The sequence below is a fragment of the Sus scrofa genome, chromosome 1 (assembly GCF_054392235.1).
Source record: "Sus scrofa isolate SSC_HxYL_T2T_F1_AM1 chromosome 1, Sscrofa_HxYL_maternal_Yorkshire_Landrace_v2.0, whole genome shotgun sequence".
Lineage (NCBI taxonomy): Eukaryota > Metazoa > Chordata > Mammalia > Artiodactyla > Suidae > Sus > Sus scrofa.
Window position 1 is genome coordinate 132,936,257 of NC_139383.1, and position 12,461 is coordinate 132,948,717.

General features: G+C 38.2%; 1 protein-coding gene across 3 annotated transcripts in view; it reads left to right on the top strand.

Annotated features, from left to right (window-relative positions):
• Positions 1-532: 532 nt before the first annotated feature.
• The window catches only part of MYEF2 (myelin expression factor 2), a 42,023-nt gene continuing 30,094 nt past the window's right edge, over positions 533-12,461 (top strand). For 2 of the 3 annotated variants that reach the window (XM_084971120.1, XM_084971121.1), the window contains exon 1: positions 9,742-9,890. In XM_084971120.1, the coding sequence (XP_084827246.1) occupies positions 9,846-9,890 (45 nt within the window). In that variant the 5' untranslated portion in view covers positions 9,742-9,845. Of the gene's footprint in view, positions 768-6,977; positions 7,187-8,415; positions 8,469-9,688; positions 9,697-9,741; positions 9,891-12,461 lie in introns of those variants that run through there. The other variant, XM_005654449.4, reaches the window with a different exon arrangement.

The following is a 12,461-nucleotide window of genomic DNA, read 5'->3' on the forward strand; positions in this document are numbered from 1 at the left end:
CCAGTCATCAATAACTATTTATTGAATATCCAGAGTGCCTATGCATTGAAGTTGCAAGTGATTTATTTGCAGTTTTCAAAGGATTTCTAAGGGGAGTCTGAAGATTTGCAGAAGTTTTTAAAGATGCACAACGGTGTCTGCTTCTCTAATTTAAACTGCCCCTGCATGGAATGATTAAAATAGTTTGGGTTTCAGAGCTCTAGGGATTTCTAACACCCAGAGCCGACTTTTCTAAGCGAAGACCCCATTGGGTGCCAAGAGACAGAGAGGCTGGTGGTCGGAACAGTGCCCCACCAAGGGCTTCTGGACAAGTCAAACCCACCTCAGGCTGGAGCAGGGTCTACTGCGCCTGCAGTGGCAGTCCTGACCCATCACCCCTTCCCTCCCCTCCCATCCCCTCCCACTCACTCCCCCTACTCGCTCCCCCATCCCCCAGCTCGCACCATCTCCCAGTCTCCCAGCCCAGATCGGCTCTCGCGAGATCCGGGCAACTGAGCGCTCGGGGCCTTTTCAAATCGGGATCCGTTACCGCTTTCCCGGCCGCCGCCATTGTCGCGCTCGGAGCCTCTCAGCGCAGGCGGCCGAGGCGGAGGCCGCGGCTGCGGGATGGCGGACGCCGACAAGCCCGAAGCGCTTAGAGCCGCAGGCGACGACAGCTCGCATCAGCAGCCCACGGAGTCGCCTGGCCAGCTCCGGCGAGAACCTCACCCGCCGGAGCAGGAGAAACAGCCGCCACAGCACAGCAGCAGCTCCAATGGCGTTAAAATGTATTGTCTTTTTCTCCGGGGACCGGGACGAGGTGGGGGGCGGGAAGTGGGCCTAGCGGGTCCAAAGCCGGGCTGAGCCTTGGTGGGGTTGACCGCTCCCCGTGCCGTGGGCGGCGGGAGATGCAGGTGCAGCCGGCTGGCTCCCGGGCCCTCCCCGCCCGCCCCAACCAGGAGAGCCTGGTTGCGGGCCTCGGGGTCGGCGCTCCCTCCCCTGCTTCAGGTCCCAGACAGCGAGCACCCCCCTCTCCCCGACTTTGAAGCCGAGCTCGGCGGTCGCCACGGTTTGCAGGAAGACGGTCCCTCTTTTAAAGGCCAGTAGTTAGTGTTCATCACTAGGGAGTAACTAGGGATGACATCATCGGACCATTTCCTCTTAACCACCGTGAACGTTTGTAAAAGGAATATCGCCTCCATCTCCCCGGCCTCATTCTGAGCTTTATGAGTTCTCTGTTATGTTGTTTTTTCTTTTCTAAAGTATGTGTTCATTTCTTAACTGATATATACCAAGAGGAAGTTTAGTAATATGCTGTGAGACTGAATCCATTGTGTTACCCTTGAATTGGTAAGAGGTACATTAAAAAGGTAGCTGTGATGTCCAGCACCGCACCCCCACTTCCTCCCCGTGTTTGTCAGCGGTGCAGGCTATTTAAGAAAACCCTCAATGCATCATAATAGAATCTTAATTTTGGTAAAATGATAAAATAAGATTTTTTTATTTGAAGAAAATTCACTACTTTTTAAAATTGCAGGTGTCACCAGTGCCAGTAAAGAACGTAGTCAACTCGAATCCAAAATGATTTCTAGTTAAAGGGAAATGCTGCACTCCCCTTTGTTCTTGTTATAAAGGGGTATATGAAGTCGCATTTATTTGCATATGCCCAGCTCTTTAAACCTGATATTGAAAGTATGTTAGTAATTTAGTGAAAACATACTTTTCCTTCTCTCAATTATGCTTCAGTAGAAAGTAGTGAACATAATACTTACACTAAAATAGGAAAGGTAAATGTCATTCTTACTTTTCTTTTGTATAAGAATGTTTGGAAAACTATGTAAGACCTGGACCAGTCTGTTTAAGGGTTGATTGCAGATAAGGTAGGTCTTCCAGCTCTGTTATGACACTCTTGCTCTTGTTTGGGTTTGAATAGGATTGGTAGCATCTTCGAGGCAAAACTGAGGTGTGAGTATATGAGATTTGACCTCAGTGGAGTTTGTTTCTAGGTGGAATGTGGTGCAACTCAGTAACTGAAGAACCAAAAAGTGAGTGAAGCACTTCTACCCTGCCTGCCAAAACGTGAGCTTTCAGGGATTTGGCAATATAAATATAAATGAAAAACAGTGGAATGATAAACTTAAAATGCGTGCTTTTTGTTTACATTTAAATGTGAGCCTGCCATCCTGTCCTCCCAAACAAAAAATACAGCCTTGCGTTATGGAGAGAAACCCTACTATACTTGGGTATGATTAATATAATAGTGTTGGTATAGGTAAAGCTGGTATCTAAACCTCCATAAGATCTAAAAGTCACTAATCCCTTTTAAAGTCTCATTGGGGTTTACTAGACAGGAGAAAACAGGTTGGAAAAAAATCCCTTTCACTTCTGATTGGAGAAAGAAAAAATATAAGGTGAAGAAATTAAGAAATATTACCAATAAATACAAATGCAGAATCTTTTCATATTGCTTATAATTTATCTCTCTCCCTTCTTTTCCCCAAAGTTGAGTAAAGAGACCAATTTACTAGCAGGGGTTTCTTGTACTGTCTATTCCTTAAGAACATATACAGTTCAGCACGGGTCACTCACACTGAATAACTAGGGACATTTACTTGGCATCAATCTAACAACATTTTTTTGACCCTGTACACTGACTGGAGTAGTTAACAACTCAATGCATAAACTTCGAGTTAATTTACCATATATTTTAATGATAAAAACTCATAGAGATGATAAAAATTGCCATATGTTGTCTTAAAATATGTATTGGTTAGAAGTGAACAGTATGCAGAGTTCCCTGGTGGCTCAGTGGGTTAAGGATCCAGCATTTCCACTGCTGTGGCTCAGGTCACTGCTGTGGCTCGGGGTCCAACCCTGGCCCAGGAATTTCTGCATGCCCTGGGCTCAATGCCCCCTTCCCCCAAAAGTGAGCAGTGTGCTGCTGCTTGTCATCAAGACTGAAATGATTTTTGCCAAGGTTAATCCATAGTAATTGAAGAAGGAAACAACTATGTCTTACTCATCTTTGTATCCCCAAGTCCTTGTATTTAAAAAGTGCCAGTAAACACTTAAGAAATGCAGGGTGAACTTATGTGATCATGAAACTCATATACAGAGGACTTACTTGGCATGTTCACATCTTTTGACAAATTCAACATGTTTCCCATTTCTTAAGTGAATGTGAAAATATATTATAACTCTTCATTATCCATGTGTGACTAAGTAACCCTTGGAGTAGGTGGACATTGAGAGTTAATGTCGTACTTATATAAAATATCAAGCATTGGTACAAGTTGTAGTGTTTGAAGTAGAGTAGTATTTTTTATTTATTTTTTTATTTTTTTAAGAAGTAAAGAATGGGACTGGGCTTGGAGTTCTCTGGCTCAGTGGGTTAAGGATCCTGTGTTGTCACTGTAGCAGCCCTGGTGGCTGTTGTGGTGTGGGTTTGATCCCTGGCCCTGGAATTTCTGTATGCCACGGGAGTGCCCCCACCCCATGTCCCCCCCCCCCCCCAGAAAGAATAGATGGTGTTTTTGTGACTTAGAATCATCGTAGTCTTGATATCAAGTACATTAAAAGCAGGATTTCTTAGATGAATAGTTTAGGGATTATTACATGGAATTTTGGATATAGTGCCAGTATTTGATAAGTAGCATCATTTCCCTAAGAATTTTCACATATTTCTTTACTGTCTCTCCTGTAGTATATTTTGACATAGAAAATGAGCTCAGAATTTAAGTGTTTATGGCTTAGTTTCTCAATAATCAGACCTATCTTCCACAGATAATCTTTATTAATGCATTGTAGATGAGCATTTTAGCAGTATCTTTAAGTTGCTACTAACCAGGAAAAACTCAAAGAAATCTCTCCCTCTGGTCATCCCTTGAGTAGTATTTTAAGGAACATATTCTATATAACACTACTGCTTTTAATAAAATTGTCAGATTGTTGACAGCTTACAATGTCCATGTAAAAATAAAAGAACATAGCGAGTGCTTAGTACTTTTGGCATTTTGTACAGTTGGTTTCATTCAGGAATAGGCAGGGGAAGAGGTGTTTGGCCAGAGACTATATAGATGTCTGCTCACCTATATGGAAACTTAGTTATCTTAAAAACATTGAATTCAGCCTACTATGTAAATAGGTTCTTGAGGGGATTACAAAGAAGGGTTTGTTCTTGTATCTACTGTATCCAGAAACCAGAGGAAAGGCCTCTGTGCCTTTTGACTGCTTGCTGCCATTTATAGGAGTGCCACTCTGTTCAGACAGGTAGGTGTTTGCTAGAGTTGGACAGTTGAGACCAGCACTTCCAGGCTGTGCCATTTCTGGTGAGGGAAGGTATTTGATAGTGGAGGTGCTCCAAGGTCTGAAAAGGTGGCAAAGTATGTTTGGTCCTGATGTGTCTTCCTTGATTTTAGCAGTTTTTCTCGCAGACAGTAGCATCATCTGCACTCAGATGAATATGAGTTTTTAATTGACTAATTATTCATTCAAAAGTTAACTTTGTCAAGTACATGTTGCCATGGTAGGTGATGCTGATACCAATGCAGATAGTTTTTGTTCTCATAGAGTTCTGTATACTATATTTATGGCTGTGTTGTTACCCACCCAGAAAAGTAATGTTTGAAAAGTTCAATATATCATAGAACAAGAGACTGCAATAAGAGGTGTGTGTGGAGCACTGCAGTATATAGTTTCCCACAGGCACTTGGCTTAGAATATAATATAGAGCCTAGGTTATGAAACCTGGTTGGTTGTCAGAATAATCCAGGAAGCTTTAAAAGATTTAAGTTCTTAGATATCATTCCCAGAGATTTTTCGTAGTATATGTTTGTGAAAAAGTGCTTTAAAATCAGTTTTAATTAAATAGCTTTAAATTCACTAGAGTAGGAGTTCCCATTGTGGTGCAGTGGAAATGAATCTGACTAGGAGCCATGAGGTTGCAGGTTCGATCCCTGGTCTCTCAATGGCATTGCCATGAGCTGTGGTGTAGGTTGAAGACACGGCTCGGATCTCGTGTTGCTGTGGCTGTGGCATAGGTCGGCAGCTACAGCTCCAATTCAGCCCCTAGCCTGGGAACCTCCATATGCCATGGGTGTGGCCCTAAAAAAAATAAAAAAATAATAAAAAACAATTAGTTCACTAGAGTAATTAGAAACTTAAATCTATTGTTACTTCTATTAAAAAAGATTACTTTTGAAAAGTAAACTGCATTTTATTTTATTTATTTATTTTTTTGTCTTTTTGCTATTTCTTGGGCCGCTCCCGCGGCATATGGAGGTTCCCAGGCTAGGGGTCGAATCAGAGCTGTAGCTGCCAGCCTACTCCAGAGCCACAGCAACGCGGGATCCGAGCCGCGTCTGCAACCTAGACCACAGCTCACGGCAATGCCGGATCGTTAACCCACTGAGCAAGGGCAGGGATCGAACCCGCAACCTCATGGTTCCTAGTCGGATTCGTTAACCACTGCACCACGACGGGAACTCCGTAAACTGCATTTTAAAAATGTATATACAGATTTTTGCCTTTAGGATTTACTTTAAGTGTGTTTCTTACATGTTATAGATGCTTGGGTGATAGTATCATATAGTTTGTAATGTGATTACAATCTTATAAATTATGTATTTTTTTCCTGTTAGGGCAAAAAAAAAAAGTAGATTTATGAGGAGTTCCCATCGTGGTGCAGCAGAAACACTCCGACTAGGAACCACGAGGTGACGGGTTCGATCCCTGGCCTCGCTCAGTGGGTTAGGGATCCAGCATTGCTGAGGCTGTGACATAGGCTGGTGGCTATAGCTCCGATTTGACCCTTAGGCTGGAACCTCCATATGCCGAGGGTGCAGCCCTGAAAAGCAAAAAAAAAAAAAAAAAAAACCAACAGAAACAACTAAAAGTAGATTTAGGAAATTCTGGTTCATGTTGCATTTATTTACTGCTTCCCTTCTTTATCCCATTCTGCCATTACAGGTAATACTTGTAATAAAAATAGCATGATTCTGTAAAGCACCCTATCTTAGTTTATAGGTTAAAACACAGAAAATATTGTGCATGAAAAGAAGTGGATACCTTATCAACTTTCTATGTTGATCACAAGTGGGAATAGACAAAAATCATGAGAGTCATATGGGAGTGTATGGATATAACTGTTTTTCTTTTTCTTTTTTTGTCTTTTTAGGGCTGTACCCATGTCATATGGAGGTTCTCAGGCTAGGGGTCATATCCAAACTGTAGTTGTTGGCCTACACCACAGTTACGGCAACATGGAATGCAAGCCACATCTGCGACCTACACCACGGCTCATGGCAACACTGGATCCTTAACCTACTGAGCAAGGCCAGGGATCGAACCTGTGTCCTCATGGACGCTAGTCAGATTCATTTCCTCTGAGCCACGACAGGAACTCCTGCTTTCCTTTTAAAACTCATAAACATAGGTGACAGAAGCCAGTTTTCACATGACCTGATCACTCCTAACCAACCAGATTACTGATGTTACGTGTTTTAATTATGCTTTAAGCAGTGGAGTAGGAAAGTTCTGGGAGGAAACCATTAACCTTTAAGAGATGAACTTTTTCGGGGTATCATTTTATATATTATTTTTTTAGTTAGTTCTCAGTGAGGCCCAGAAAGTTAATTTTCCATTAAAGTGGCAGTTTTAGTATACCCTAGGAATAAAATCACCCACTTTCCTCCTTTGTTAGGTTCTAGTAACATTTATTACATAATATGATGAGAAAAGCTGGGTGATTGTTTGGGTGCTGCAGCTATTTAATAAGGAAAAAAAGAGGACTGTTAAATGAGAAATTTGGTGATATGTTTAGATCCTTGCTTTGAAGGCACTGAGTGATTTTAAAGCCAGTAGGCCTACTCTCAAGCTGCTTTGCTGAGGTCTAATTTAGGGGAGAATTTTGTGAAGTGATAGATATGAAATATTTATTTAATGTAGACTGCCATTATTAGAAGCACCCCTGAGGTTTTCTTTTTGTTTTTGATTCATAGGGAGAATGATGAACCAGTCAAAGAAGAGAAATCTGAATTAAAAGAAAAATCTATGGGAAATAAGAAAGCCAATAGATTTCATCCTTATTCAAAAGACAAGAATTCAGGCACTGGAGAAAAGAAGGGTCCAAATCGTAACAGGGTTTTTATTAGCAACATCCCATACGATATGAAGTGGCAAGCCATTAAAGATCTAATGAGAGAAAAAGGTAACTATTTTTGATAAACCCCTTGTTGGATAATCTTCATATAGAATGGGGAGGGAGCTAAGCAAACTTTTTTTATACCTCTTAGCCATGCAGAGTCAGAGAATTGATTTTTGTTTATTTCTTGACTCATAAATTAATCTTTTCCTCTTCTTTCCCATGACATAATTTCATTACAAGGTAGTATAGATAAATGAAGTTATTTTATCCTTGCCATTTTAGTGGGGTAGTAGTGAGCCAGTATATGCATGCCACCAAGAATTTTGTTAAAGTGATTGTTTTGTCTAGTTGAAGTTTTTTTAGATTTTTAAAGGACTTTTGCATTAGATAAGCAATACATTTAGCGGGTTAAAGTATGAATAATAAGGTCTGATTTTTTTTTCCAAAAGCTGCTTTGTTATTATCTTGGTGGAGTCTGGAATCTGGCTGTGGAATTCATTTTGTTTGCATTGTCATGAATGCCATGATGCTGTCTCTGCAGTTCTATATTAAAATTGCGTTACTGCTGTTGCAGTTTTGTTTCCAGAATAACCTGAAAACCTTCATTTTATATACATGGTTGGCTTTGGGGAAAAATAATTTTAATACTTGATCTTGTAAAAGTTAGTTTTGTTATCTCTGAAAAATGGAGTTTCAACAGTCCTGCAAATTATGTACTTGGTTTTGAGGCTGATCTCTTCTAATAAAAAAAAAAAAATTTGCATTGGTGTATCTGTTGTAAGGTGACAACTATTTGATTGGTTTTATTCATTGACTTTATTTAGAAAGTGTGTGGCTTGCTGTGAAGCATGACTTGTAAATTTAGTTTACTGATGGCAAACATGATTGAAGACATTCAGGTAGAAAGTCACCTTAAAACAGCTGTTGTGTGTAGGCGACCAAAGTTATTTGAAAAGTGCTAATGTTGATGTTTTTAATATGATAGGCTAAGGGACTATTTGTATGTATATGTGCATTTGTTCACCAACTATATCATGCTGGCCAAAACATGATCTGTAGCATGAATTAGGTTAATATGGTTGTTAGCTTTTTCAGAGAATGTGGATGATGTACATTTCTGAAAATTAGTTAAATTTTCATAGCCATTGATAGGAGGTATGTTGGTCTGGTTTTGATTGTTGGTGAATAATAGGTGCTTTTCTGTAGAGTTGTGCACAGGTGTGCAGTAAAGCAAGATATTGGTGTTTAAATGTATTGTTTCTTGGTATCTTCCTTTTGTATGTCTTATGTAGTTGGTGAGGTTACATACGTGGAGCTCTTTAAGGATGCGGAAGGAAAATCAAGGGTAAGTGCTGTGGGCAATAATCTGCTTGAGGTTTAAAAGTTCCTCAGCAGTTTACTTTTTGTATAATACTTGTACCAGTTTTTGGAAACTTAAGTTTCATTTTGTTTTACTCTATTATGCAAGATTTGAGGCTTTATACTAGCAAGTCTGACACTTATACAAACCAAGCTAGCTGCCTTGAAGGGAAGGGTTTTGTAAATGCTCATAAAGGGCATTCACTTTTCTAATGCTCTAAGGTAATGCTTCTTAGCCAACAGATTTTAATATAGGATTTTTTTTGTTGTGTTTTGATGTCTTCAAGGATATTTTAAAAGTCACTGAACTGATAATATTTCCTAAGAGTTCTATGAGAGGCTATAGTTTAAAGGTGTTAATTCAGAATATATGTTTGAAACTTAAACTGAAGAGCTTAATCTGGTAGCCTGCAGGACTACATAAGAGGCAGTGCTCTGACCAATTGGTATGAAAAACATTGATGATTAAATTGACATAGAAGGAATTGGTTGATAGTAGATTTTGATTTTTAGCAACCAGAAAGCAATATAGTAAAGAATACAGTGGGAAGCCTTTTAGCAGTGTTTAGTTGTATTAGCAAAAACCGGTTGGGTTGGGTGCATAAGAAATAAAAAACTTTGTCATCACATTCCAATGGGACTTTGAACACTAATAATGACAAGGAATTATTTAGAAAATTATTCTACTAATCTGTTTCTACGGCATAGATTTTTTTTTTAACATACTTATACTTGGGTGCTCATAAATTGTGTTAAAGTTCTTTAACAGAGAACTTCTTTAAAAATTAGATTAATATTTCCTATTTTGATTTTAATAAAATGGAAAAATTTACATTAAAAGCTATTTGTCACTATATATCTTTTAAAAATATTTGTAACAACGTAAGGATAGGTATATGAGAGCCTTCAGTTATTTTGTTGAGTTACTTTTGATTGAATTTGTGTGATGACATTAGTTTTAAAGAAGAGTCATCGAAAAGTAAAAATGTGCTCCTTGCTTGTTAATAATCGTAAATGGATAGATCTAAAAATTTACAGAAAATTTGAGGTCACTTGCCTATTACTTTCTGGAAGTGTAAAAGATAAAAAATGGTTGAATTTTTTATTGTTTTTAATGATTTAAAAGTTAGAATCTGTCATTAACTTCGTCTACTGATCCAAAACTTTTTTTCTTTTTCATATATTGACAAATCTACCTGGATTTAGGGTTGTGGGTAAGAATATTTTTTTAAGTATCTTAAGTCAAATTTAAGCTTCTGATTGGAAAAAAATCCTAGTACATAAACATTTCCTGTGAATTTTTTCCCTGTTAAGTGTGGTTGAATTCAAAGATGAAGAATTTGTAAAGAAAGCACTAGAAACTATGAACAAATATGATCTTAGTGGAAGACCCTTGAATATTAAAGAGGTAAGTTTTCTTATATTGGGAATAATTTAAAGATTTAAAAATAAGAACATGTTTTCTTTGGATTTTCATCTGGTAATGTTATTTGTGTGATTATAACATTTTTTTTTAAAGCACGGATACTTATTAAAGCATTATATAATTGATGATAGTTTCGCTCATACATGATTTCCTATTTGCCCTTAAGCAAGTATCCTGTATATAATTTATTTATTCCAAGTTATAATCAGGGGTGCATGATTTAAAAAACTAGAGGACTCAGATATTTATTTTTTTAATTATTTTTTCCATTATAGTTGGTTTATAGTTATGTCAAAGTTCAGATGCTAACTTTGACAGAGACATTTTCAGTTTTTAGATTGTGTTGTTTGATTTGAGAAATACTGTAGATATTCTTTTAGTTGATAAAGTTTGCTTAATAATGCAAATACCTGATGGATTTGAACAAAATTGATACTCACTTTTAATAAAATTAACCTGAAACTGTGCCAGATTAACATTTAAGAAAAATTATAACTCTGTCAGTGAAATTTATAACTGGAACTTGGAAATCCCTAAAATGGAGATGTCCTCTTTGTATGGAATTGTAGCAGGATAAATATGTTGACAAAAGAATGATCAGAAGATACATAAAAAGCTATTTATAGTTAAGTGTAATTGACTTTGGAAATGATTAGCTTGAATAGCAGTCATTTTCATATCTTTCTTTAGTGCATGTTGTTAATCTTACCTGAATAGTTTGATTGCAGACAAGTTATGCATGTATTTCTTGCTAAAGTCTATATTAAAAAAGGACAGAGGTAAGTTCCCGTCGTGGCGCAGTGGTTAACGAATCCGACTAGGAACCATGAGGTTGTGGGTTCGATCCCTGCCCTTGCTCAGTGGGTTAACGATCCGGCATTGCCGTGAGCTGTGGTGTAGGTTGCAGACGTGGCTCGGATCCCGTGTTGCTGTGGCTCTGGCGTAGGCCGGCAGCTACAGCTCTGATTGGACCCCTAGCCTGGGAACCTCCATATGCCGCGGGAGTGGCCCAAGAAATAGCAAAAAGACAAAGAAAAAAAAAAAAAGAAAAAGGATAGGGGATATAATTTTGGGACCTTAAAGTGTCTCCACCAACATGAATGCAGATCATTGGTGGTAGAGCAGTACTGTGAGTCACGGTTTAATTTAATATGGTATTGTTGTAAATATCAGCTTTATTGCTTTTTAGCTGTGTGCCTAGCCATGTTACCTATTCTCTAAACTTAGTATTTATAGGGTTTTTATAAGTATTAAGTGAGATACATTTATGAGGATTAAAAGAACTCATCCTTTGACATCAGAAAATCTGCGTGACTCAGGGCAAATTACTTAACCTCTCTATTTCTTTGTTTATCACTAAAATGGGAGTAATACTAGATCTCTCTGACAGTGTTATAAGGGCTCAAAGAGTTAATAGTATATGTAAAACATTTAATAAAAGTTATCTGCTTCTTATAATTGTGATATTATAAAGTACTTGGCACATGCTGAAAATATTGTAATATAATAAATGTTAGCTCTGATGATAATTTTTTATTTTTATTTTTTATTTATTTATTTTTTTTGTCTTTTTGCTATTTCTTGGGCCGCTCCCGCGGCATATGGAGGTTCCCAGGCTAGGGGTCCAATCGGAGCTGTAGCTGCCAGCCTATGCCAGAGCCACAGCAACACGGGATCCGAGCCGCGTCTGCAACCTACACCACAGCTCACAGCAACGCCGGATCGTTAACCCACTGAGCAAGGGCAGGGATCGAACCCGCAACCTCATGGTTCCTAGTCGGATTCGTTAACCACTGCGCCACGACGGGAACTCCTCTAATAATAATTTTGATTGTTGTTATTCCTGTTCAATGTAGGAATGTTACTGGTCCTTGGTCTCTTGTTCCTGGATATGAGGTGGTAATGGTTTAAAATTAAAGGCCATGCTGCCAACAAATGCAAGTGTCTCATATACAAGTATCCCATATCTGTTTATTGTAGTCAGCTTCTGAGTTTTTCTAATTCTACTTGCCCCTGGGAGTTTATTCTTTCTTTTTTTTTTTTTAATATTTTTTACAAGGAAATAGAGAATTGGTAGAGAAAGTTTAGACTGTTATAGTCTGTGCCAGCCATTTATTTGGCAAATTTTATGTATAAGCCAGAATCAATGTTCAGAAATGTGTTGATACCCTAATAATTTCCCATAAGGGTGACATTTGTAGAATAGCCGTCATTTGGGAAATTATTATTTTGAGGATTATGACTTGCTTTTTTATGGTGTTTCTTACTCCTTTTCAAAAGGCATGCATTACAAATTCTTTTTTTTTTTTTTTTTAATGGGATGAAAAGTTTATTGTATCCTAAAGGCCAAGCCCATGTTGTTTGTGTTTTTTTTAAGTTTTAGCACATTGTAAATCCTCAATAGTGTTTCAGAGACCTTATAGTAGAGTTATGTGATCCAGGTTTATATAGAATACTCTCGTTTTTAACTTCTTAAAGAGAAAAATGGTTGAGTTTGGCTTAGCTGAATGATGAGGTGTTTTTAATTCATTTAACTTTTTTTGGATTAATATC